Source organism: Egretta garzetta, unplaced genomic scaffold (genome assembly GCF_000687185.1).
Source record: "Egretta garzetta isolate BGI_Z169 unplaced genomic scaffold, ASM68718v1 scaffold59, whole genome shotgun sequence".
Lineage (NCBI taxonomy): Eukaryota > Metazoa > Chordata > Aves > Pelecaniformes > Ardeidae > Egretta > Egretta garzetta.
Genome location: NW_009267230.1, coordinates 4,135,245 through 4,163,071, shown reverse-complemented (window position 1 = coordinate 4,163,071; position 27,827 = coordinate 4,135,245). Strand labels below are relative to the sequence as shown.

At 38.9% G+C, this 27,827-nt stretch overlaps 1 protein-coding gene across 2 annotated transcripts in view; it reads right to left on the bottom strand.

Moving 5' to 3' along the window:
- Window positions 1-244: 244 nt before the first annotated feature.
- SLC1A3 (solute carrier family 1 member 3) overlaps window positions 245-27,827 on the bottom strand; it is a 66,858-nt gene continuing 39,275 nt past the window's right edge. The window contains exons 4-10 of one of the 2 annotated variants that reach the window (XM_009647313.2): window positions 19,929-20,133; window positions 18,483-18,525; window positions 9,609-9,904; window positions 6,346-6,579; window positions 3,623-3,817; window positions 2,086-2,220; window positions 245-839 (exon numbers count right to left, since the gene is read on the bottom strand). In XM_009647313.2, the coding sequence (XP_009645608.1) occupies window positions 635-839; window positions 2,086-2,220; window positions 3,623-3,817; window positions 6,346-6,579; window positions 9,609-9,904; window positions 18,483-18,525; window positions 19,929-20,133 (1,313 nt within the window). In that variant the 3' untranslated portion in view covers window positions 245-634. Of the gene's footprint in view, window positions 840-2,085; window positions 2,221-3,622; window positions 3,818-6,345; window positions 6,580-9,608; window positions 9,905-18,482; window positions 18,526-19,172; window positions 19,265-19,928; window positions 20,134-27,827 lie in introns of those variants that run through there. The other variant, XM_035902724.1, reaches the window with a different exon arrangement.

Here is a 27,827-nt window from a genome sequence, read left to right as displayed (position 1 = left end):
CAGAAATATTTCAACTCAGCTGATAAAAGTGCTGATTCGGGGTATTTTTTTCTTTATTTATATATCTTTCCCTCTTTCTATCCTTTCAATTAATGTCCTTCTTTTCATTGTCCTCCTTGTATTTGAACAACAATATAACACTAGAAAAAAAATTGGATAAAAAAGCAAAAATCCTGTTAATTTACTTAGCTGGATGCAGTTATCAAGTTAGAAGTATTGATTGTGGTTTAATATGTGTTAGGAATTTTGCAACAGGTATTTAAAAAAATAAAATCATTTTCAGGCTCTGTTATCTGTTTTTACTTTCCAGTTCATAAAAAAAAAAAAAAGTTTCACAGGACTGGTAATATATACACTGATTTTTTTTTTATTTAATTGACAATGTCTCTTTTTTATCCTCAGTTAGCACATGTCTAGCAGGACCAGTATTGTTGCCTGTTAATTTTTTTTAAATGGGGAGCCAACATATACTGTGATCACTGCTAATTTGGAATAGATTTTCATTAATTCTTTCCAGTGCTAGCATAAAGGGAGAAAACGAGGAATAAGTGAACTTGGTGAATTCAAGATATAAATGGCTGGAAAAAGTGTGTGTTTTCCACATTTGTAGTGTTGGACTCATGCTTTCTTTGCCCTACATCTTGGTTTCACTATCTAATGGCTTCTCACTCTCATTTTCTTGTGAGATCAGTTGGTAGGGTTTCTTCATTTCATTCTCCTCTATCACAGAATTACCCATTTCAGCATCCCTGTTCTTCAGCTCATGCCGTGATAAATGTTCAACAATTCCGGCTCCAATAGAGTCTCCCAAGACATTGGTAGTGGTACGGAGACGATCCCTAAGGAGAAATAGTAAGTTAGCCTCGATTTCACCACTTGTTCAGGGAAGCATGCAGACTAGCTGATAAAATGGCCTTTGAATAGCTGCTACATGATTTGGCTATTTTATGTATATTCATTTATCTCAACTGTTAATGCCGTGATTTCTTCTACAGAAATTAACAAATACAGTAGGATTTGGAGTCTCAAAATGTGATAATACTCTTGGCAACTTCACAGCAAGAAACAGCTGTGTTATGGGGACGACAAAGGGACCATATGGCAGATGCTTCTCAGAGGCGTTTCTATACTCCAGTGGTGTGAGTTTATATCCTCTGAACATGTAAGTCAATGAGGATCTACCTTGTTAGGGTCATTTCCCTCCTGACCGTAAACTACAGTCAGTAATTTAGGGTGGAATCCTGCTGAGATATTTCAAATTAAACTACAACAATCCAGCCCTCTTAGTGGGGTCTGCCCAGATTGACGAGGAGTGCCTAGCACTGTTACTCGATAAGTGTCCACCTACAGAAGGCTGTGGGCGTGTGGTTAGATAATAATTTGAAGACATTATGTTCTTATAATAACATGGGCAACTTCTTGCAGGGATTACCTGAGAAGACTGAAGAGTAAAAGCCTCTGGAAATTATAACTAGTAGGGGTTAGGTGAAATAGAGGTCGGAGGAAACATTCTGCCTTTGATTTAGTTCCTGAACCTAAGGGATTTCCAAGTATACCTACAGGTGTCAATCTTCTGTGGACAGAGGAATGGAAAAACCAAGGGGCAATACATTGTGGTGGCTCGGTAAGAGAGTTACACAACTGTTTCTCATTTCTGTGTCCATGGGGTAGACATATGACCCTTTTCTAGATTAGATAGTCAGTAGGGCTGCAATGAACTCAGTAGGACCTGAACCAGCTCTGCACCTGATTGATGGAAAGGTTTTCACTGCCATCCTACAAAAAATAGAAGACTAGAGCAATTTTTTGCTAATTTAATTACAGTGTGTCTGAAAGTTTTCTTAGTACGCTAAGGATCCAGGTAACCCTTTTGCATGCAAGAGGAACCATCATTAAGTAACATCCCTCACCATCTGCTCTAAGAAAATACATTAATCGCAAGAAACTGTGATTATTTTTAATGTTTCTTTCCAATTGCCCTCCACAGCAAAAGAAGTTCACCACTGCTTGCAGTATTGCCAGAAAGGCCATGGCTATTGCATTTCTAAATACCTAAGCCCTTAGTGACTCCACAAAAATACTTACAAGAACCAGTCCACTGCAATGATAAGAGTGATATCATCTGTAGGCAAACCCACTGATGTAAGCACAATGACCATGGTGACCAGTCCAGCTTGAGGAATGCCTGCAGCCCCAATACTGGCAGCTGTAGCTGTGATGCTGTGCAAAGTGATGGCAAGAGCAATTAATTGACTTCCGTGATAAACCCTCCTTACCATCTGGCAAACATTAAAAACACATGTGAAGCAAGAAGGTATTTGCTCAGTAGTAAATAAAAAGATGAGCCCATTCCCTTATCTGAACATTGCATAGCTGCAGGGGAGTGTGGATCTTAATCCAAAATGTTTACACTAAACTTTTATCCAGAACCCTCAAAACATGATTTTGTTAGGTAGTAAATCCCCTACTAGATGCTAAGGGCCAGACAAGAACATTGTAGCTACATGCTCCCACCTGTTGAGCAAACTCACTCCACAAGCTCAAACATGTTAAAAGAAAAGCTGAGGAGGTAATTTTGTCCTGGCAGATCTAATGCAGGAACTTTTGTTCTCTGTCCATCTCACCGTAACTTTATGCCAGGTGAAGTATCTGTCCTCCAGCAGCTGGCATTTTGCCATCAGAAAGCAGAAAGCTGCCAGAAACCCTGAATCATACAGTCTAGTAACTTGATAGAAATACACTTGTTCACACATGGTTTAGGAAGAATTTGTTTTGTCATGTGATTTGGCAGTGAGCACCTCTACTACTAATAAATGTGGAACTATTGCCTTGGAGCATGAAGGCAGAGTTTTGCCTTCTGTTGATGAATATTGAACTAAGCTGGTGGATTTATGGAGAGAAGCACTTATGCATGAAAATCTTCTACACTCCCAGTTCACCATATCTGAACTTTCAGTGTTCCTAGGTGATAAATACTTGTCTCTCTGTCATACAGTGTCCCTCTCTCCCCTTGCTGACATTTCTTCTGCACATGTACCCATCACCCTTTTCTCTTAAGCTGTTTGAGTAACATAATGAAATTAATGCAGATCAGTTATCATTGAGTGCTACTTAGTGGGTTGTTTGCTGTTCCATTTCAAATATGAAGGCTTGTGTGCTTGAAAAACATACCTATCTTCTCCACCTATATCAGCTGGTGTAATAAAAGGTATTACTGCTCCTTACAGAGCTTGCTCTACTTGTATTCTGAGACCATCAGGACTAGCAAACAATACCTCTCCTAGCATTTGCACAATGATGCTTTTATGCTACTGCTTTGTACTTGCATTATAAACAACCTGGCACTGATTGCAAGTCTGTAGCTTCCAACAGCTGTGTGAGTTCTTAAGAAAGAAAATTTAAAAGTCATTAAAAACTGTTTGTGTCAACTCTACTAAGTGCAGTGATAGCTGTGTCATTACAGTTTTTCAAAATTTTAGCTAATAATCATTACCGTTAGTCAGCTACTTTAGCAGTTATTGGTTTTAGCTCTAGATGCTTTTGTTTAATCCCACATATAACAGCAAGAAGGAGTCATCATAAAGATGCTTTTATTAGGTGTAGGTAATAATGGCTTCTGTACCTGATGGTGATAATCTGCCCAAAGTTCAGATCAAAGTTGTTAACCTGTGCAATGAAAATTGCAGCCAAAGCCTCATATAAGGCAGTTCCATCCATATTAATTGTAGCACCAACTGGGAGTACAAATCTTGTAACTCGTTTGTCCACTCCATTTATTTCTTCTAGACACTTAAATGTAACAGGTAATGTTGCAGAACTGAAACAAAAAAAGAGACGATAGTTGATACAAATGCTACAAAGAGGGAATGAAAAGTGTGTCTCTTGTCATTGTGATGACAACAGATTGTTCTGTCTTAATTTTTATGTGATTTACCAGAATATTTTTTTAGAAAATGTGAAGGCTGAATTCAAATATTTCTAATGATGGAGATTCTCCTAATGCTCTAGGAAAGTTTTTCCAATGGTTAATTACTGTCACTGTCCATGTAGTCCCTAGTCTGAATGTGTCTAACTTCACTATTTTGTCACGATTCCCACTTCTCAATTTTTATGTCATGGAGTTATGATTGAATCATCATTGTTTTCCTGAAGTTATACAAATTGAGCTATCCAAGCCTTCAGTAAACAACATGTTTTCTCTTATTTATTTGCTGGTTCCCCTGGGAAGGGCACTTTGACAGATTACTTTACCACTCGTGGATTAACACCAGTAGGCAGCTAAGCAACACACAGCTACTCGCTTACTTGCCCCCACACCCTGAGTGGGGCAGGCAAAGAGGAAAGGAACAGTAAAAGCAAGAAAATGCAGGGACTGACATAAAAAAAATAAAATTGAAGAAGTAAAGGGTAGGTGGAAGAAGAGGGAAAGAAAACAAACCAACAAACCAAAACCAAACAATTGATGCAAAGGCACTCACTCATTACTTCCCACAGGTAGACCAATTCCCAGCCAGTTCCCGAGTGAAAGATGGCTGGCCTACCTAAAATCCCCTCTTCTCCCTTTTTATTGCTGATCTTGATGTTATATAGCAGGAAATACCTCTTCAGTTAGTTCGGGTCATCTGCCTGGCTACGTGCCCTCCCAACCTGTTCCGCACCCCTCGATCTAGTCACTGCAGGGGCAGAGTGAGAAACAGAGAAGGCCTTGACGCTGTGCAAATACTGTTCAGCAATAGCTAGAACATCAGTGTGTGATCAGTGTTGGTTTGGTCAGAAATCTAAAACATGGCACCATACGAGCTGCTGTGAAGAAAGTTAACTCTGCCCCAGCCAGGCCCCATACACCACTTAATCTTTTTCCTCTGCTGCTACCTCCAATATGATATAAATGATAATTTCATTTAAAGGCCAACCCAACTGAGAATTTTGGCTTTTGCCCATTCAGCTGACATGACGCCAAGTTCCTTTTCAGAAACACTGCCTCAGAAGGAAGGGTAAGGTACTCATTTTATACGAGCTGGCTGGGCTCTTTGTTCTTAAAGATGTATCTCTACACCTGATCACACCGAAGTAAAGAGGCTTTTCAAGACCAAACGATTCAGGTTTCTCCGTCTCAGTGAACTCTTCATTGCTAACTATTTAGCAGACTTCCATGTCTTTCAAAACTTTGCCAATATTGATAAAATAAAATACTGATGAAATGCAAAGAAGAGCTGTGGAAGACTGCTAAAAAATCTCTTTGATGACAGTCAGCTTACAGCTGAATTTTAAACAGCTTTTAAAGCCACTTGCAGTATAGTATGCTTTCTTGCATCAGTCTAGATTCTTACTGAGAATCTTGAGCAGCACCAAGTGGAACGCCTGACAGAAGCTGGAACAAATCCTCTATTTTCTTTTAAATTATGTTGACTGGCATTAGTTTTATTATCTTCTTTTAAAAATCGTTATTAATCAAATTCCCTTTTAGGCATTCCACAGATTTGCAAGGATTAACATCAAAATGTCAAATGTGAAATTAGTAATTGTCCCTCTCTACCCGTTAATATACCGTCATAATTTTCTTAAGTCCTTAAGAGCTCTTCCGGTTATACAAAAACTAATCAGATTCTACATTAACGGTCACACTAGCTTCTCATCCAGATCTTCAAAATAATCCCAAACACCAGGGACTTGAATTTCTTAATACAGAATGTCTGATTTAAAACATCTGTCTTTAGGAGACACTTTTAAAATCTATGCAAATTAAAGGTGTTTTATGAAAGGTCATATGATATGGAAATGTATATTTTATTACAATGATGTTTCCTTTCATCATAGATGCAAATTTTTTTTTATTCATATGATGTACCTATGACTTCATCAACAAAGAGCAAAAATGGCATTTCTGTTGCAGGTTGTATACCAATGACTGGCTATCAGAATTTTGAGCACAGAACATCAGCTGCCAGTTAGGGCTCTGAAGCTGTCTCAGAATCACCTCTGAACTTTCCTGTTTGCTGCTCCATTTTGCCATGCACATCCTTTGCCAGCTGTATCCTTTATCCAGAAGCGATCACAAACCATTCAAAAATCTCAAACACCAAGGCTAATCAAAGTCACAGGGATTCCAGCCATACAGTCCACATCATCGAACAGACTCCTTACATCCCTGTCCAGGGATTCTTATAGAAAAGAGAGCTCAAGTTAATATAATGATAATAATTATTTCTATTGGAGGGCAGCAGAACTGAAATAAAGTGCCCAAGTGAATATTTGAATACGAGTTAACAAATTACATTAGGCAAAATTGTTTCTCAAACCAGTAATATTATAAAAAGAATATGGCCTTGAAATATTGTATTATACCTGGAAGACGTTCCCAAAGCTGTGACTAATGCCTGGATTAAGCCTCCAATAAATACCCAAGGGTTCTTACGAGTGATCAGGAAGTAGAGAAGAGGTAGGACAATGACAGCATGAATTAGCAGACCGATGATAACTGTTACAGTATACATGGCAAGCTGGCCACCGATCACACCCATATCTTCCATCTCAACAATTTTTCCAGCAATCAGGAAGAGGATTCCAAGTGGAGCATACCTGCAAATAAGAAATCAAATCAGTATTGTACTGAACAAGGTAGAAATTCACTTTCCCATCCATAACTTTTGTGTTTATATGCATGCCTGAATGTAGGGTTTCACTGTTAGGACGACTGCAATTATTCAGAAGCAGTTCAAGAGTTTAACTCTTAACAGTTCAACCTGGATTAAACCACAGCATGGAATGTTTCTGATAGGCTCTTTTAGATTCAGGATCTGATAAGGATTTCAAGATGTATAGCATGCCTTTCAGACATGCAGGGAGAAGCTCTCTTTGGAATCCAAGCGTCATTTAAAAGCTAGTTTAGCCAATTGTGTTATAATTTTTTCTGTATGAACAAAGGCTCAACTGACATAGTTGGAGACTGTGCCAAGTGTCCAGTTCCATTATCTTGCCAGTGCTGTTTCCTGTGTTGCCAGGGAAGGAACCCCCACAGAAGGCCGATAACTTCCGATGCATTCAAGCTGCTTCTGGCCATGCCCCATTTTATCCAGTGTGGCACTGGATAAATACTTTAGCGTGAAGCCATGTGTATGATAGAGGTTAGCTGCATTGTAGGGCAGCAACAAAGGTGGTATAATCTGCTTTTTCCGGTTGGTGAGCACAGCTACAGAAAAAGAAAGAGCTAGTGCTGAGCATAAAACACTAACATAATTCTGCTGTGGCTGGACTTTTGGTATAGCCTTATTTCTATAATTGTCCACTTGTCCTTTCACATTAAGTTACCACAGAACAAAATTTGTCCAGTATATCTCAATTGCACTTCGAACCATCAAATCCATGTAGAAATTTCTCAGAAAAGTAACAATTCTCATCCACTACTTTATCATATTAAGCGTGCTTGTAAAGAAGGAGGAAAGATTTTTGCTTTGTATAGATGTTCCCTGCAGAATAGAATTTCAGTTACTGGAAAAAAAAACCTACTTATTTATAGTTTTGTATGCAGTACTGCAACATATGTGTGTGTGCTCTTGGGTAGACTTTTGGAGTTGATTTGTTTGTTTGTCTGTTTTCTGTAGTAAAGAAGGTAACAAGACAACATTTCTTTTCATAATTAACCTTCTGCTTGACAAATAATGAATCTCCAGTGGTGAAAAAACTTCATACCTAATGTTTGAGGGAAAGGTATTGGTTTTATTTAGCTATTGAAACCAACAAAGAAAGTAGGAAAATTATGTGTATGTGTAAGCAGTGCAGCTACAATGCAAGGACATACATATGCACTACACAACTGCAGGAACCAGTTGTGTTGGAAAATAATGATAACAAGGTCCTGCTGTGTAGAAATAAGATTATGGGAGAGGTTTGTCAGTTTCTTTTAGTGAAGTCAGATTAGGATATAAGGAAAGTTTGATAGCATGCTGTTGTGATTGCTATCTTTATGAAGACATAGAATGGCTTTGTATAAGCTTAGCAAGTTCTGCCATAGACCCTGATTTTTCTCACATCAAAAGCAAAATACACCAAAAGGGTAGGTATTTTTTGGTAAATTTTGATATACAGAATTGCAGTTCTTGCGTTCGAGACGCAGGGAACTACAGGTCAGTCAGTCTCACCTCTGTGCTCAGCAAGATCATGGAGCAGATCCTCCTGGAAACTGTGCTAAGGCACATGGGAAATAAGGTGGTGATTGGTGACAGCCAACATGGCTTCACTAAGGGCAAATCATGCCTGACAAATTTGGTGGCCTTCTACAGCGGGGTTATAGTGTTGGTAGATAAGGGAAGAGCAACTGACATCATCTACCTGGACTTGTGCAAAGCATTTGACACTGTCCCGCATGACACCCTTATCTCTAAATTGGAGGGACACGGATTTCACAGGTAGCCTACATGGTAGATAAGCAATTGGCTGGATGGTCACACTCGAAGAGTTGCAGTCAACATCTTGATGTCCAAGTGGAGATCAGTGATGAGTGGCATTCCTCAAGTGTTGGTATTGGGACCGGCACTGTTTAATATCTTTGTTGGCAACATGAACAGTGGGATTGAGTGTGCCCTCAGCAAGTTTGCCAATGACACCAAGCTCTGTAGTGTGGGTGACATGCCGGAGGGACTGGATGCCGTCCAGAGGAACCTTGACAGGCTTTAGAGGTGGGCCTGTGCCAACCTCATGAAGTTCAACAAGGCCAAGTGCAAGGTCCTGCACCTGGATCGGGGCAATCCCAAGCACAAATACAGGCTGGTCAAGAATGGATTGAGAGCAGCGCTGACGAGAAGGACGTGGGGGTGTTGGTTGTTGAGAAGCTCAACATGAGCCAGCAATGTGCGCTTGCAGCCCTGAAAGCCAGCCATCTCCTGGGCTGCATCAAAAGAAACAGGTCAAGGGAGGTGATTCTGCCCCTCTACTCCACTCTCATGAGACCCCACCTGAAGTACTGTGTTCAGCTGTAGGGCCCCCAACATAAGAAGAACCTATTAGAGTGAGTCCAGAGGAAGGCCACAAAGATGATCAGGGGGATGGAACACCTCTCCTATGAGGACAGGCTGAGGAAGTTGGAGGTTTTCAGCCTGGAGAAGAGAAGGCTGCGGGGAGACCTTGTGGCCTATCAGTGGGGTTATATCATGGGGCTTATAAGAAAGATGGGGACAGACTTTTTGGCAAGGCCTGTTGCAATAGAACAAAGGGTAATGGCTTTAAACTGAAAGAGGGTAGATTCAGATTAGATATGAGGAAGAAATTCTTCACTATGAGGATGGTGAAACACTGGAACAAGTTGCCCAGAGAAGTTGTGGATGTGCCATCCCTGGAAACATTCAAGACCAGGTTGGATGGGGCTCTGAGCCACCTGATCTAAGTGGAAGGTGTCCTTGCCCATGGCAGGGGGGTCAGAACTAGCTGATCTTTAAGGTTGCTTTCAAGTTGAGCCATTCTATGATTCTATGATTCATTTATGAAAAAAGCTACTAGTCAGTTAAGATCCTATTGTCTGACTTGCTGCCAAACAGGCTCTTGCTACCCAGTGCCTGACTGTTGAAAAAATATTGTTAGTAACTTAAAATGGAACTTATCAAAGAGGCACTTACCACATGATTAGTGCTACCAATCTCATGATAGCCTCATTAAGACTATCAAAGAAGTCTTTTAATGCCTGACCTTGCTCCTTCATGCTTCCAATCACCAGGCCAAAGCTTATTGAGAAAACCACCAAGCCAAGGGCATTCACTCCATTTACAGAACCTGGAACAGGAACTATTTCCTCTTTCATTCGGGTGAGGGTTTCCATTGCTTCTGACACATTGCTTATTATGGAAGCCACTGTGGATGTGTCATTGGATGGAATATTTACTTTAAACATTCTCTTTTCATAGTTAGTTTTGAACTGTTAAAACAAAAATAAAAGAAAGATAGGAATTCCGTGAATTACTGCAAACAAAGGTAAAAATCATACATTAAATTATTAATTAGTCTTGTAGGACATTTGTACTCTTTGTATAATATTTATTGGTAAAATGTATTGTGATGAAAGCCTGGCTTTCCTGAAAACAACAAAAATCCATTTTAACGTCAAGGGCTAAATCTTCACCTTTATCTTTGAGAACTCATTTTCTCATAAATATGTCAAAATCAAAGACAGATTTTTTTCATGCTCATGAGTTTTGTGACAAAACTATTGCTCTTAGTTTCCATTTTTATAAATTGCTATTTTTCCCAACAGCATATTTCCATCTGTTAAATAAATAGGTCTTTTTTGGCTATGGAAAATATTTTCATGTTCTCTAGAGTTTCCTTACTTTTTCATCTTTTTGAATTAGAAAAAATTAGACTGAAAGTAACTTAAATATAACATACTTCTTTTTTCCTTTGCTATGGCAAAGCCATTAGTTTTCTATGCTTTGCAGTAACAAATCACGGCTTAACTTCTTAATTAAGAAAGGGTTCTACCTTAAATAGTTCCATTATAGAATGGGCAAACCAATTTCAAAATCTCAATATGCTCCTAAACATCTACTTTGAAATCCAGTCTTTCATCACCTAATGGTTTTCCAAAGAAAAATGTGCATCCTGAATATTTCTGTCTGGGCTCAAAAAGCCCTGCAGCCCTGTCCTGATTAAATTCTATTGAACACGAAGAATACTGAATACCACTCATAAAATGTTTCTGCTATATCTCACAATGCTAAATACCCTATTAAAGCAACATGATGCTGGTGTCCAGGTTATTCAGCAACATTGGATTTTTATTCCTTTGGGCCTGCCAACAAAAGACAAATATGAAGTCTATGAGCTGTAGTATTATTAGTAATATCTGGAGACTGTTGCACACTCCAAAAGTATTTGAGTGAAATGGAGTACTTATGACTAAGATGGGAAACCTGAATATCAGCATCTATCAACACAGACCTAGTTTTCTGTTAGGCTTCAAGTCTTTTGGAAGGTCAAATAAAACTTGTTTACAGAAGATTTATGGAAAGTTTCTAAGATGTAGCACAACAAATCTCCATGGAGGTCAGATATTCTTAAGTTTTAAATGAAACTTGCTAAAATGTTTTAAGATATGGGCTGTTGTTAGAGGAGACAGCTGAGCTGTTCGAACAGTTGGCTGACATGGAAAAGCCCAGTTCCACTCCCTCACCACTCACATCCAACCTGTAGTAATTTCTCCCCTGTGCCAGTTCTAGTGAGCCAATTCCTCTTTGTAAATTGGCAGAAAACTTAACAAGCAAAAAAGTGGCCATGGTAAAGGCTATGGAGGTGAATCAGCTCACTGACTGATGAATGCCAGAGAGGGCAACTGTACTGAGGCTGGAACTATACAGCTGGGGAATGAGGGATGGGATTGCCTCTTCATGTGACAGAGAGGCATTAGAGTGGAAAAGGAAATTTTCTAGAAGTTCTCACTAAAGCGTTTTTAATTCAGTCCTGACAGCAATGTTAAAATACTGCCTAACACTGTACATCAAACACTTCTCTTTTTTTATTTTATTTTTATTTTTACAGGTATGATAATTGTCTTATATGTATATTTTTATTACTCTATTTCGGTAGAAAAAAAACTTAGGTAAAAATTCCTTAATGCAAATATCTGAAGGGTGTAATAAGAAAGCAAACTGCTTCATGAGGACTGGAATTAAAGCCTAGTTTCCTACTGAAGTTCTTATTAATTTCCTAACTAATAGGTGATATAGCTGTCAGGCAGTGTTAGGTGTGTACTGCCTGGATGGTTGGCAGAATGAGAATTGCCCCCCTGATGTCAAATTAGGTTGGAATTGCCTATACGGCTCAAAAATTATGACAGGGAACTGAGAAGAAGTTGGGCAGCTACAGGGGAGAAAGTAAAATTGCATGAAGTTTCTTGCCTTTCAAAACTCCACTTAGGAATCAATTTAGGTTGTAATAAACACATTCCTTCTTTTTTGTGTTGATTCTGGAATTCTGCCCCAGCAGGAGGATGTCTTTAATTCTTTATTAGTTAAGTTTCTTTAGGGACATAATAGGGATTTTAGAACCCCACTTAGTGAAGTCCATTTCCATTTCAGCTACTAGACTGTTGCACAGAGATGTAGATCTCATCTGTTGACTCACCCTGTTGGTCAGACTTAAGTATTCAGAAATGTTACTTAGGAGAACAATCTTTCTAGAACCCTTTCCAGAGCAGTGGAGAAACGGTTTATTTAGAGTGAGTTTCAACATGGAATCTGAGAAGCAGGAATCAGAGCAACTCCACTTGCTCTGGGACAGTCACCTGAACTAGCCTTTCTTTCATTATTACTAAATGAGTTTAAGGGTAACTCTGTGGATGTGTCTGTCTTCTTATGCCCAAAGTTGTCTATCAAAAGTCATGAGAAGGTTCCTGGTGAAGCAAAAGGAATTAAGGAAAACCAAATGCGGGAAACGCAAAGGAGATACCTAGTAAGGAAAAGTGTAGGTTGAGCTTTATTATTGTTAGTGCTTTTTCAGATGGCACTAGAGGCAAAATAAAAGATTGCTTGACTGCCACAAACCAAATTTTCTGTGTGTGGAATGGTGAAAAAGGCAACTGTGTAGAAGAAGTGACAGGATGGAAGACCACCTTCAAGATAATAGAAAATGTCAGAATTTTTGAAATAGGTGAGGTAACAGCAGAGTTGGCTATTACTACACCGTAGAGAAACTGGTGATAAGAGATAATTTCGTGAGCTTTTATGAGATTCATGCTTTCAGGCAGATCTCTATCTTGGTGGAAATCAGAGTTATTAGCTGTTCATGTAGCTCAAACTGACATTTAAATATCACACTGTGATTCCACAGATCGTTGTTATTTTGCAAGGTTCAGTAATGGAAGAAATTAGACAAAGAAAAACAGCTCATATAAGAGAAAGTAAGCTTAAGTGTCTCAGAAGACTGGTTATGGTTTACTAAAAGTCAACACACCTACACTAATAGTCTATGATGGGCTAGACAACATCACCAAAGCCCTGTCATTTCTGAGGATGTTTGGAGCATTTTTGACTCCGAACAGAGGTATTTTTGCCTGGTAAGATTTTAGATGCAAAATACTCATAATTTTTTGGCAAGTTCATGTATTGAGAACAAATTAGGAGCAAGGTAAATGTTATTTGGAACATATTAATACTAACAGCTTTCTATGAATAACCTTATCTGCAAGCAAAATATAAAAATAATAGCATTTCTGGACTTTTTTACAAGACATGATGCTAATGAACAACTTTAAAATGAATTTTAATTAAGTTACCTCATTATGAAATAGGCAATATAAGTACTTTATTGCATCATATAATCAAGTAGTTGTTTACACTTTTATAATTGTTTTGTTTTCATTAGTGGTACAAGACACCCACTGTCATTCGACTTGAATATATTGCATGACTTTTTAAGAAGCAACAACATAACATGGCATTAGCACATTCCACAGGTTAACTTGCAGACAGGGTAATTGCAGGGGTAAGTGCTCTGAAAACTCCTAATTTACTGTCAGTATTCTAGATAGTATAATTAGCACTCTCCGTGCTAAGTCTGTGTGATGATGTAGTTTTTAGTGAATGATGATTTTAAAAACAAAAAGTTTGCTTAAATGCAGGCCTAAAAAAGGAAAAAGAATTAAAATAAGGCAGTGATATCCCATCTTCCTAATTAATTTTTTCTTTCCTTTCCATATGGACATGTGTGAAAGCATTCGAAATTGTCTACAGAAGAGCTGATGACACAGGTTAAAATATATTTTAACCAGCCAAAATTGCCATGAGGAATAGACAGCATATATTAGTCTGGATGTGTGATTAACACTTCCAATCCCCTTGATATGGATGACTTGAGGAAAGACTATTTAATTAAAGATAGCTCAGCAGAAATGCAGTTATCAGATGCCCCTTTCCAGTTCTTTAAGCTTTAGCTGGCATCAGATTCCACCTATTTACAATAGAATGACCCTCCCCAAATTGTTAGACTGATTCTGTTTCTCTTGATGTCCCAACTTCACTTGTGTTTCTTTTGTCTTTTGATATATAGCCAGAGCACAGTACAAAGAACATGCAGTTAAAAAGCAGTATCTGCTTAACAAGCAGACGGCTTATGACTGCTTAGCTCCAGGTTAGATAGCATTTCTGAATTTAGCAAAGAAAGAGAAATGAAGACATAATGGCCAGAGCTGAAAGATAAATCCAAGTATTTCTTTAGAAATCCCTAAACTGGGGGTGAATATAGCGGTATAGAGAAAATTTTGAACAAAGTAATCTAGTCTTAGGTAAGTGTGGAATATTTATCTGCAGACAGTGTTTTCAGATTCTCCTGTTACTGATAAAAATCACAAAAGCCTCCAGATGATCAGTGCATAATGAAGGTAGCAACATCTGTCATAAGGAAATAATGAGCATCAGGAAGTGTGTTGTTTGAATTAACAGTCTGCTGTTTCCAGTGATCCCTGTCTGCCACTGATTTAATTGGAGGAGGTCCTGATAGAGACAGGGTGCCAACAGGACTTTGGTCTTTCACAGGGAGAGGGGGAGTAACTAGTGAAGAACAGAGTGAAGCTAAAGCCCAACATTTTCCAGATTATTCTTCTTAAATTGACATGCTAGGCAAGGGTGGCCCTTTGTCCCTGTAGACTTCCCTGGGGCATGGGGCTGAATGCCACCATCCGAGCCTGAAATTGTTCTGCTGATTCTCAGCTGAAAGGTTTGAATTAAAATATTTCCTTAGCTTTTCCATGGGCTCTCCTTTCTCTCCTACAGGCACTCCTGGCTTCTGGAATCCACAGAGGGGGGGGATCCTTTTTGGAGGGGAAGGAAAATTTTGTTGCACCACTCTTCCTGTTTCTGGGGAAGAAAATGTGCAAAGGAGGAGGAGGAGAAGAAGAAGCAGCAAGAGGGGGCAGCTTTGTTTGCCTCACAGGCTTGCTGGGAAAGAAGAACAGAAAAGACAATCCAAAGGACCAGAAGACTGAATGAGGAACAGTAGAAAATTTGGGAAGATCCTTCATAAATGAGTCCTGAGGTCCCAGTCTTCCTTCATGACTTTTCTTCTCCCAGCAGCAATCCTATAAATGCTTTCCAAACTCCATCTAGGAGCCTTCTCCATGCAGGTCCATTTCATTTTGCAGAACAATTCCACATACAGAAAACTAACTTTACTTCACCAAAATTAATTATGCAAAAGGAAGCACAGTTTTCCATGTCTTGGTGTTATAAAATTTGCATAATAGTTGATCTTTTGAGGTTAAAAACTTTGGAAATGATGGTCCTGTGTTTTAGTGGAGCTGCTTTCGGAAGTGCTTGCTATTGATGGGGAAAGTAACAGGTTCAAAACTTTTGCTGTGAGTACTGATACGGTCATTAGAGGACCTGTCTGCTGGCCATGGTGAGAAAGCAAGAAAATCCTTCCAGTGGGTTCCAGTGCAGATCTTTGTCAGGACAGAAACCTGCCTAAGAATGTTATGAGACAGTATGTGAGCAACTAATATATCAAAAGATGTGATTTGAATGTGGAGTGCATATGCCAGTGATGGTTTCCAGGTGTGCTAAGCTATGGATCAGTATTACACCTTTGAGTGTGAACAGCTACGAGTAGTGGAATGTTTTATGTTTGGGCCAGCAAACAAGGCATTACAGAACCAGATTAGTGCCAGATGGATCATCCTTCTTCATAAATCTTCTGAGAAACATATGAAACACCTGATGTAAACTTTTGAAAAGAAAGTTATGGAAGACGGAGCCAGACTCTTTGCAGTGGTGTCCTGTGACAGGACAAGGGGCAATGGGCACAAACTGAGACATAAGAGGTTCCAGTTGAATATGAGGAAAAACTTCTTTACTCTGAGGGTGACAGAGCACTAGAACAGGCTGCCCAGGGGAGTTGTGGAGTCTCCTTCTCTGGAGATATTCAACGCCCACCTGGATGAAGTCCTGTGTAACCTGCTCTAGGAGAACCTGCTTTAGCAGGGGGGTTGGACTAGATGTTCTCCCGAGGTCCCTTCCAACCCTTGCAATTCTGTGATTCTGTGTGATTCTGTGAGTCAGATGTACAAAGTCATCTGGATACCTGTGAATTGTACACATATTTGTTTCTCCTGTAAAATGGTTTTAGTTTAACAGATCTACCACAACAAAGTAACTTATACCTAAAAATCTAGGGTTTGGTACCAGATTCAAAAGGTAATATTATCAGTGTGACAGATTTAAAAGCCTGGTGCTTCAGTAAGCATAGCTGCTGCTGAAAGTCAGAAAAAACGTTCATTAAACATGTCCTTGTTTTTGAACCTTTTTTCGGAAATCTCTTTAAGCTGTAAAGCACATGAGAAATACAATGTACTTAATATAAACAGAATCTACAGGACATCTTTAATTAAGAACATAGATTTAGGACTGCTAGTCACTGAGTCAAGCTTCCTGTTGCTGTAGGATACTTTGTTGAAAGAATTTTTCAAGCCTTATCTTAAAACTGATGAAGTAGTTTGTTCCCATGACTCCTAATTGAAGATTTTTCCAGGACCTCACCTTCTAGGTAATGAAGGTTGAAAAACTTACTGATTCCCACTTTAAATTCAGTCATAGTGATTTCCATTACTTCTTGTATAAACATTTTTCTTTATCTTATACAGTTCTGTTCCCACTTTGTTTTTTATGCCTGGATAGTTTTAAAATCAAGATTCTTTTTGCTTTACATGCTGTGTTTTTTTGATAATCCCAGCAACACCTTGCTCCATTGTTCTTACTTCGCATGAATCTTCCTATGAATGTAATGACCTGAATATACTCAGTATTCCAGACAGTCACATTCCTCTGGCTTTATTTCCTCTCTCGGAGTTATGTTACCTAATATATCCTAGAGCTGAATTAGAGGGTTTTAATTTTTTTTTTCTTTCTGATTATGACTTCCCATTTCAAAGCAGAAATTACTGTTAATTTATAAATGTTTATTTCACACGTGATAAAGAGCTACAAGAAGATAAACATGCCAATGTCTGCAAGATCCAATTCAGATTGGATACATTGCACTTCTGTGGCACAAAAAAAGGAAGAAAAAGAAGAAAATGAGGATTCTTGTGGAAGAAAGATGGAAGGTTATTCTGGTGTGATCCATGTTGCATAAACCTGTGTTATTCTTACTCTCTCTTTTTTTTTAATGTATTTTTAATTCATTTATTATGAAGTCTTTTCTCTTTCCTTCAAGTACTTATACCCTTCAGTACAACTGAGACCTAGCTAATGGGTTATTAACTTCCTAAATCAATTTCAAAATCTTTTTCAGATTGCAATTTGAAAGGCACTACGATTGTTTTTACCAGTCATAGATAATAACTTCCCAACTTGAGAGTTTTGTTAAAAATACTTGCTGCTAGACCTGTAACTTTATGCCCTAAATTTTTTCATTGTTTTGAGATAAAGATGATACCATTCCCTGACTCTATTACATTAAATTCTTTAAATTTTGTTTCTAGTTTAGATACAGACTTTTGTATTTCTATACTGCTCTTGTGCATCTCTGTCCTGAGTTCATCATCATCTTTACTGAAAACAAAGGCATAGCATTTGTTGGTTTTGGACCTGGGTCTAGCTTATCTTTAATCTTGACCAAATCTTTAATCTAGAAATTCACTGCCTTTTATTGGTCTCTGTTTATATAACTAAAAAAAATGTTACTGTTTCTTTTCAATTCTTCTGCAAGATGTAACTCAGCTGGACTTTGGAAAGTTTCTACTTTATCCTCTTGCTTCTTGACCTCCACATTTCACCTTTTTTTTTTATTGCTACAGCAATAACTGGTAAATAGTACCAGTTCAGGATTGTCTGTGAGGTCAATATGAAGAAATTAGACTATGGAAATTACATATTATAGGCTTCACTGAATCTATAATGTCCTCCTCTTAAAAAAGGAATATAACTATTTACCATTATTTTCTCTGTAGAACAGTTAAGATTAAGACCAGGCTAATGACAAAGGAATTTGGGAAGCAACATCGAAAGAGCATTCCTATGCCATCCTATCACAGGTGACAGGAAGTATTCAAGTTCAATTTTGTTATTGATGTCCACAAAATTGTTGCCTCTGTTTTGAACCTATGTACATTTCTCACATGACATTCTTGAATATCTTCCAGTCTTAGTACAGATGGTGCATATGTCAGTATCTCCCCATTTAGCATGACTGTTTTTGAAAAGTAAATTCCATATTGACTTTAATGAAGCTCACTGTAGACTTAAGAATATGACATTTTGAAAAAGCTTATTTTTTAATTTGCTGTGCCAAGTGTGTTTTCTTCAATTCTCATAGAAAATGCTGAGACAATATTATTGAAAACAAAGCACACATTTGGTTGGTTTGGGGTTTTTTGACAGCTGGCAGCATACACAAGATTTGTTTCTGCTGCAAGTACAAGCATGTGATATTCCTAAAGAAAATGCTATTACGTTTCAATTTCTTACTTTTTTATGTTTTAGTTGGAAATGACAAAAGACTTTTACCTGTTTAAAGCAAGCTTCCACCAGATTTGGAGGGAACATATTTCTGTGAAAAAGAAAGAAAATAACATGAGAAGTAATAAGACTCTAGTAATATCTTAAGTAGGGGCACAGCTAATAAAAGAATTGACCAGCTAATTTTCAAAGGAATTCTAAGACAAGTATGTAATTATGTATACCGTGACTAGAGCTTTGCATACAGCATTGGCCTGGTTAGCTTTATCAGGATGAAATGCAGTAGGGTTGGATAGATCCTGGCAAGTGCAATATCTGTATCCAATATTGCATAGCAGGTCTTGTTATGGAGCAGAATATTAGCTAAATTACCAAATGAACAAAGCTCTGTGGGTCAGTGTTGACTTTTAGTTTTGTATTTATTAATGCTTTCTGAACCCAGATTAATAAGTTATTAATATTTAGTGCATATCTGCTTTTCAAGCAATTTTTCTGTCACGTAGCCTAGTACATCATGACATTTATCACTCTATTTAAAGAAGTCTTGCTGTGATTAAGAAATGAATATTTCTGAAGTTTGGGTATTCTTTAATAATAACACATACACATATAATTATATACGTGTGTGTATACTTGTTACATATGGGCGTTTGTTTCTTTGCTTTCCAGAATGGTGACATTTCTGAGGGAATTAGAAGCAGCCTAACTGAATAAATCTTGAGGAATCTGAGTGCAAACCTCTTCATGGGTCTTTCTGAAGTCCCCCTTCCTGGCAGCATGACTCTTGGAGGCCTTTCTCCATGTCTCTGGCTTCTCCAAATGGGTTAGTGGAACACAAAATTTTGGTGGCTTTACCTGTGGAAAAGCTCCCGAGTTCAACCTCAGCTTCCCTACTCCCTGGAATACATCTGTGACATATTAGCTCTATAAAAGAGGCATTGCAGAGTCTCTGAGCAAGGAGAAAACAAAACTTTATATCTGTGCCCCTCTATTTCAAGCATTTTACTTGCCTGTTCCTGGAATTTGTTTCCCATCCATACAATTTAACAAGTTGAGTAGATGCACCCAGATTGGCAGCTACAATTCAAAATTAGGATGAGTAGCTAAATCAGGGATTCAAGTGAAGTAAGAAAAATGTTGAAAGTTGGAAGTAAAGGAAAGCAGAGGAATTTGGTAATAAGGATTGCGCTGTGGAAGAGGGGGAAAAGACCCATGCAGATAGCAGAACAGAAGTCTTTCTTTTGTGTGTGAAAAAAGAATCTTTCTTTGAATATTAAAAGCAGTTTCTTCCCTTGCAACAGCTTGATTTGAAACCAAATCCATGTATTCTTTTGTAGCATTGTAGGGGTTAGAGATATTGGTATCACATAGTTGAAAGAAATTTGGCTACTTAATGTAGTCACTGTCTAAAATTCTCTACTTCTGTTCTTGTGTGAATCTAAATATTACGGTTGTTTCTATTGGTACAGAAAATGTGCAATATCATAGCCATACCTGATTAAATCAAGAAAGGCATCTGCTGCTGTCACTTGCACAATTTTGCCTTCTCTGTGCATGTTTTCTTTAGTACCTTTCCCAGGGTGGATGATGACCACAATGATTATACCAATCAGTACAGCAATGATCGTGGTACTCATGTAGTAGACTACTGCTCGGACTCCCATCTTTCCTGATGCTTTACTATCCAGGGCAGCAATTCCTAGTAAATTTAAGCACAAGGACATTCACCTCATACAGTTGTGAGTAAAGAGCACAAACTCAAGCATGATGAAAATGGTTTTGTGGGAAGAGTTTTGATTACACCAGTATATTTAAAGCTACGAAAGGTAAGTTGGCCCTCTTCTGCAGCTCATACTGTGCTGCCTTCCCACCCCACCCCTAATGCTTGTTATTATGAAATTTTCTATTACAAGAGTTACAGCTTTCTGTGCTTGGTTAATACTTCATTAAAAGCAAAGATTATTGGTCTGATGCAGTGTGGCACTCCCTATATTCCAGTGAGCCAGTTCATGGGTTTTGATTAGCATGGTGCACATAGTCTCAAAAATGTGCCTTAGAAATGTGCAGCACCTAGTTTGTATAGTAAGAAGGAAAACAGTACTCTCAAGTAATGTTGATAATGTTTGTTACAATTAATGTGTATGAAGAGGTTTCTTCAAACCCTAATGGAACGCCCTCAGTTTACCTCTGTCCCAAGCCATGGGAGTTTAAAACAGATTAAATGGTGTTTGCTTGTTTCAGAAAATCCTTACTATTGTATGAATAAGCTTTTAGAGTCTTTTATAAACTCTGCAAAACTTGCGACATTAATCCTAATTCTTGGCTCGTCTTAATGTGTCTGATCTAATGTGAATACTAGGGTGCTCACTATGGCATCTGCTAAAGCCTTTGTTCATCAGATTGCACCAACAGGGCTGCACTGTGTTTTTTAAATGAAGGTACAGTTCTGCCAGGGAAAGACCTCTGAGTCTCTGGAAAGGAGTGCCTCATGAGGACTGTCAGAAATGGAAATGCTCTTTCTCCAAGCAGGTGCAGTTAGTGTTCTTATCCTTAAAATGCCCCTTTGCTTCTTCTCCTTAACATTTAAGTAGTCAATAACTTCCCCATACTTCATCTGGAGTGTGACACCATCTGTCTCATAACAGTACTAATGCTTCTTGTTGGAATCAAACCTTCAAAGTGCAGAATGAAAAAAGAGATCAGGGGATCTCTTTGCTTTATTATCTCCTTGAATAGACCCCTATATGGTACTGTCTAATCCACACTTCTGCAGGCTGCCCACGCATTTGTCTAGATGCCATCTTTGAACATATAAGATATAATGAAATTTGACCACTTTCTGCTCTGGGTACCCATCTCAGAGGAGAAAGCATTTAGAATAAAGCAACAGCACTGCATGAATATAAGTAATATGGAAACATAAAACCAGAATCATGACCTGGCAAAACTAAATCTGTTCTCAAATCTCTGCAGGTATATTGTACTTCTGTCTGCCTTCCAAAGGAGGAAACGTGCTACTGGAGTTACAGGGAAAGTACTCTACTGACTGATGTGACTGAGATCAAGATCCAGGCTCTGACCAAATCTTCAAAGTATAAACCCAATCACATGCTTCATACTTACCCTTTAATTTCAGCTAGTGTTTGCCTGTCCTTTTGACAGAAGTCATTAGAGCTAGTAAGATTTGTACCCACAAAGTGAATTGCAAAGGGAGATCACTAGATTTGCACCCTGAATTGCTTGATTTACACCTGCCATTGTGGTGGAAGAATAAAGTTTTACTGGCACAGTAGGAAACTGAGAATGGAAATCCAGCATCTGAAGCACTTGATCCTTCATTCCTCTGCTCAGCTTTTCCATTTGTAAAACCGGATGATAATGTTTGTGGTAAGTTTACATTTATGTTTTCAAATTCTGTGAGAAAAATGGAAAACACTATCAAGTAATAAGTAGTTTTCTTATCTTCAGAAACAGGAAGTAAGTCCTGTAGCTCTCTTCTCAGTGGATGGAGGATTTTTAGTGTCCTCAAAATAGTGTGAATGCAAAATAATGCAAATATAATTAACCAATGCATAAAAATAAAGTTAATAATTTTTTGAGAATTCCAGACTTGCTACTGAGTTGCACAGTGGTTATGTCAGACAGCTTTTGTTCCAAATTTTATTTTTAAAATATCAGTATGCAACTTAAAGTGTAATTTTAAAAGTGATAAAAGATTGCATGCATACTAGTCCAGTCAAATTTATCTTTGTATATTTTAATCGCTGGTTTATGTTCTTACTTGCTGTTTCTAAAGTAGCGGCAAGGGGCTGTGTATTTTTTTATTTTAGCTGAGATCAGCTTTCAACCTGGTTTACACCCTGAGCATGAAAAGGTTAACCTATATAGTTTGGTAGGAAGGCTTGGAAAGGCATGGACGCTAAATCACTCAGTTGCTGGTATCCTGCCCTTGCCAGGTACTGGATTCAGGACCAGAGCACTGTCAGGCTGGGGGGTTCGCAGGCATACATGCTTACTGCTTTAACCAAGCCCGCTCTTTCTTTGTACTCCACACTTGATACTAGGTTAAGTCTCCTCTACTCCAAAAATCCCGAGGAGTCAGTGTAGGGTGTATCTTACCACTAAAGATTGCTGTGTTGCAGGATTAGAGCTTGTGATCCTATTTTTTTCTTGGACTGATTATGAGATTGAGTGGTGAGCCATGTGCAAGTGCTAAGTCAGGGAGCAAGAGTCACGCTCTTTTCTTTATAAGCTGCTTTCCAGCTTGGTTTCCTATTATGCACTCTGGCTGTGACTACATGGCCCCTTATTTTAGGTTGCTCGGGGCTGTTCCTGCTCTTGCTTGTCATATAAATGACTTCTCAGCTTGAAAGTAGGGAACAGCAATTCCTCTCTTCTTGAGCCCTTAACTGCTCGTGGCACTCAAAGCAGAGGGATGACAGGCCTAAGTTTGAACAAAAGCTAGATGAGAAGGAAGCAAGTTCTCACCTCAGAGAGCCCTTAGTGGGGAGCTGCCAGGCAGGCTTCCCTCCCACCAAAGTTAATGGGAACTCAGGAAACTCACAAGACTGACACCCGGTACTGCCCAGGGCCGAAACCTCAAAAGCTTCCAGCATATCAACAAGAAGAATTATCTAAAAAAATATTTAAATATCTGTTTTTAAAACATGAGAAAATGAAGGGGTTTTTTTTCCTTACATTTTTAGACATTGACAAGATTTCTTAGAGCTGAATGGGACACTGGAAGGGTCCTTAATGGAGAAGCCATAAACCTTGCTCCAAAGCTTTCATGTGTCACAGACCATTGTATCCTCGGTGTGTCCTTTCACAGCCAGCCAGCAAAACTCCCCTTGTCCCACGGGAGATGTATGTCCCCCGTTCATACTGCTTGCTGCTCTCTCCTCCGCACGGCCGCTGGCTCCAGCACCTCTGCCTCCTCTCTTCCACACGGCTGCTGGCTCCAGCATCTCTGCCTCCTCTCCTCTTCCTCTCCCCTCCCCTTCCCCAAGGGGCCTGGGAAACTTTGCTGTGCCACCGGTCCCCATGCACAGGGATGCCTTGAAGTTGTCAAGGCAACCTGGAGCAGAGATTCTGTAATTTCTCCCAGCGTGTGCGCGCACACAACATGAATGGGAATGATTTTTAAAGTATTGATGGGGAGGGAGGGAGGCAGGGAGGGTGGAAGAGAAGAAAGAAGGGGGCAGGCACAAGTCTGTAAAACTGCAAACAAACCTAAGCCCTTACCCCTAGGTGAGATAAAGACAAGAGAAGGAGTTCCCCGGAGTGTCAGGATAAAAGCAAAGCACTACGTTGTTCTTTAACCAAGGTGTTAGAGAAGAAATGAGAATATTTTAGGATATAGGAAAGGAGGCAAGGAAGTGAGTATGTAATTGCAAGCGAAAGAGAGAGAGAAAGGATGCAGAGAAAAGGAGAAGAGATCTAGTTAGCACAACTTGTTAAAAATTCTGAATTGTTAATCTGATAGTTCTGATTGTTTGCCTACTTGATCATGGTTCTGCAAATTAGCATGAACTAATGATGCAGCAAATTTCCTGAATAGCTACTATACTATGACAATTTTTTTTTTATATTGTACTTACGATTCTAGATTATACAGAATTCTAGAATTTACAAGTCCAGAGTTGTTTCTATTGTTTTTCATTTTCTTGACATTTGCTGTACATAATCTATGTGTAATCTTGGATTATGCTAGGGCATACTAGCACAGAGTGTGGTACTCACTCCTCAACAAGATCAGAGGTAAAATAAACTGGGATAACATTTAAGCCAATAATAGCTTTGGATCTGCTTGTTCAAAAATATTTTCCAAGGAATTATTTTAAAAGCCAAAAAGCAGAGCCTATGCTACAAAGTCCTACAACTTCTGAACACTTTCTCCCTTTAATTAGCACAACTGCATCAACTGATTTTTTGCAGAACAGTCCAATGTCCTTAAGTCATAAACTCTGAGTTATTTCAGTCTGAGATTTGAGTTTAATCACATACCTAATTTTCCTGTTACACTATCAAAGCATTTCTGCCTGTGGGTTTTTTTAGGAAGAAGGAATACACATATTCGCACAATTAGACAGAATGTACACATTTACCACAATGATAACTGGTCAGCAACTGGTATGACCAAGACCCCATTTCTGTGTGTAATCTCCTAGTCAGCAAAGCATTCTTGGGCTTATAGTTGTCCTGAACGTTAATCACTAACTAACATGGTTTGCCGAATCAGGACCCATAACTACCAGTTTTTAAATGCAATCTTTTTCTTTACACTCAACAGTAAGTAGTATGCCACTGAAGAACTGGGCAAGTAGCAAGATTCATTTTCTTTTGCTTTCCTAAAATAACATTCACTACTTAGGACTGATCCCAGTACCTTCAGTGATTTTATCACTTGTCAGAGAAAGTGAGACTCTGTCACTGGGGTGGGGGGGTATGCATGTGAGAGTATGAATACATGCATGTGTTTAAATGCTCAGCTACTGCTTTTCATGATGAAAGTCCCTATTTCTGAAATCCTTTTGCTGCCCTTTAAAAACTTTTAAGAAAAATAAGAAGTTTATATGTTTTCTTTCCTATACTAAAATTCTTGTGTTTGTTAACAAAAGAATCTAACATTTTGCCCACAATACTTTTAAGTTTTAGTTTCTTTAAAATTACTTTTGATGCATAAAGATGAAAATTTAAAATATAGAATAGACTAGTTCAGTTGGAAGGGCCCTACAGCAATCATCTAGTCCAACTGCCTGACCACTCCAGGGCTGGCCAAAAGTTAAAGCAGGTTGTTAAGGGCACTGTCCAAGTGCCCCTTAAACACTGACAGGCTTGGGGCATCGACCACCTCTCCAGGAAGCCTGTTCCAGGGTTTGGCCACCCTCTCGGTAAACAAATACTTCCTCATGTCCAGGTTAAACCTCCCCTGGTGCAGCTTTGAACCATTCCCACGCGTCCTGTCCCTGGATCCCAGGGAGCAGAGCTCAGCACTGCCCTCCCCACGTCCCCTCCTCAGGGAGCTGTAGAGAGCAATGAGGTTGCCCCTCAGCCTCCTTCTCTCCAAACTGGACAAGCCTGAAGTCCTCTGCCACTAATCCTGCTCAGTACAGAGGAACTGCAGGTTCAGAGGCCTGGTGCAGGCACTTGGCCGAGGAGCCTCTGGTGTGAGGCTACCCTCTGCGGGCATATGACTGAACACCCCTAAGTCAGAATCCTGCTGAGACATAGCAATATGTTGTTGCAAAAACATAAAATGATGAACCAGTTCTGAATGACTGTGTAGAACAAACTGTGCATTCTGGTCCTGCACTACTGGAAATAAAAAAAAAGAGAGGATTTCTATGACCATGAACATATGAGAACTGAATTGATGGGACTTCCTTGCTAATGCAGATTTTTATATAAATTTCCTTTAGATGTTTTAGTCTCACTCAGTCTTTAAAAATAAAATATTATGAACAGAGCATCTTTTTACTGCTAATTATTTTCCTTTTTGTTTTTTACAGTCTCTTCATTGCGCTTTCTCTTCAATTGCAGTTGCATTTTAAGGACTCCTATGATGGAACAGCAACAATGGCAACTGTGGACTCAGGAGTGTTGCCCTAATTTTGTTTCTTTAAGGTTGTCTTTCACTCTCCTAATGAAGCAGTCTTAAATGGGCTACTCCCGACCCCCTACATCCACTCAGCACTGTGTGATGAGTAAACTCTCAGTGTGAGACCATGAGAACAATCCCGTTTGTGTATGTTGATGAGGATTTGTGGAAATGAATAACACTGTGCAAGGTCATGGTAAAATATGCTGACAGAAAAATTGTAAGGAAAGGCAATAGTTAGTAAAGACAGAGGAGGAAGTATTGCTAGAGTTTAATTAATGTGATTAAGCTCTAGAGCTTTATTCTGATAGCTTCTGAGCATGTCCTGAGTGGTACTGAGCATTCCCAGAAAAAAAAAAGTGAAATAATATTTAAAGCTTTGGCAACTGAGTTCTTCAGAAGATCATTAGTCCAAAATTAGTCCAAACTCCAGACTGTAATGTTTAATAGCAGTAGCAGTAAAAGAATAATATCACAGAGAAAAAAGCTAAATAAAAATTTCAAAGAACTATATGCATTGGTGAAGTTAATTAATATTAAATCAATACAGCTAATGACTTCTTGAAGCCACATAAAATACATGTCTGAAATACAGCTCTGTATGCCTTTTTGCATGAACTGATGGGACACGCTGCCCCTGCATCTCAGTTTAACTTATCCTTATTTGAATATGGACATTTAAATAATGAAATTAGATATTTTATTAATTTTTCCAGGTCCATTAAGAACACTGGGCAAATATCTCACAGGATATTTTTATTAGCAGTTGTATTTGATCCAAACTTACGTGACTGTGATTAAGCCAGGCTGACTAATGAAACCCACATCTAGGATATAGTAATGCAATTCGATGACCCAATGAAATGCCTGAGAGAGGCTCCTAAGGGCCTAGACCTGCCCCACAGCTTTGTAGTCCTGCCCCTTCCCTCGCCACCAGAAAACTATTAACTTTGGGTTTTGTAGGGTTAGTTCTTCTGTCAGTTTGTCATTCTGAATCAACTCAGAATTGTGTCACGTGAACACCAGAACTTGCACAAGGGGAGGAGAAGAAGACCACGTCTGGGGGCAGAAAACTAGCATTTTGGCAGCAGTTTGCCATTACTTCAAGCTGGCTGTATTGTTAAACTGCATCCTCTTTGGTGGCTGCGCTGCTAAAGCAAGTTAAGCATTCCTTATTTCCCCCTGTTTATCTTTAAGCTGGCTCTGTTCTCACCAGGTAGCTGAGCAAACACCATCCACCATTTGATGACAAGGAGAGAACAAAGATGTGTGAAAGAGCACCTGGCCTCAGGAGAGGTCTGGAGGGCCACGGCTACTCAAACCAGCCCTGCCTTAAAAAAAAAATCAGCATAAAAATAAACCCTTATGAATATACATACAAGTTCCCTTTACATGTAAGAAAAAATCTCACTGCATGAATGAATCAGAGAAATCACAGACTTTAACAGAAAGGTGGGACTTAACCACATGTAGAAAAGTCCCTGTAAGCACTTAAATAAAGTGATGTACCTTTCCTTCTGGATTCTCCACTACCACAGCTAGAAGATTGTCTATGATGACAAAAGACCTTTTCTAGAGGATGTTAACCTAATCCTGCCATACATACTTATTTCTGATAGTCATAGAGTGCTTGTTTTGACATATACCTGAATGTGGATGCTGGATACCTCTCAGTGATTCTGAAAGCTTTTGCATGTGGAAAAGTGATGCAAACTGAACATTGTACTCTTTCTGTTGGTCCCATATTTCTTCAAGGAAACAGAGTAAAAATATGCTAGCAAATACGTGTAATG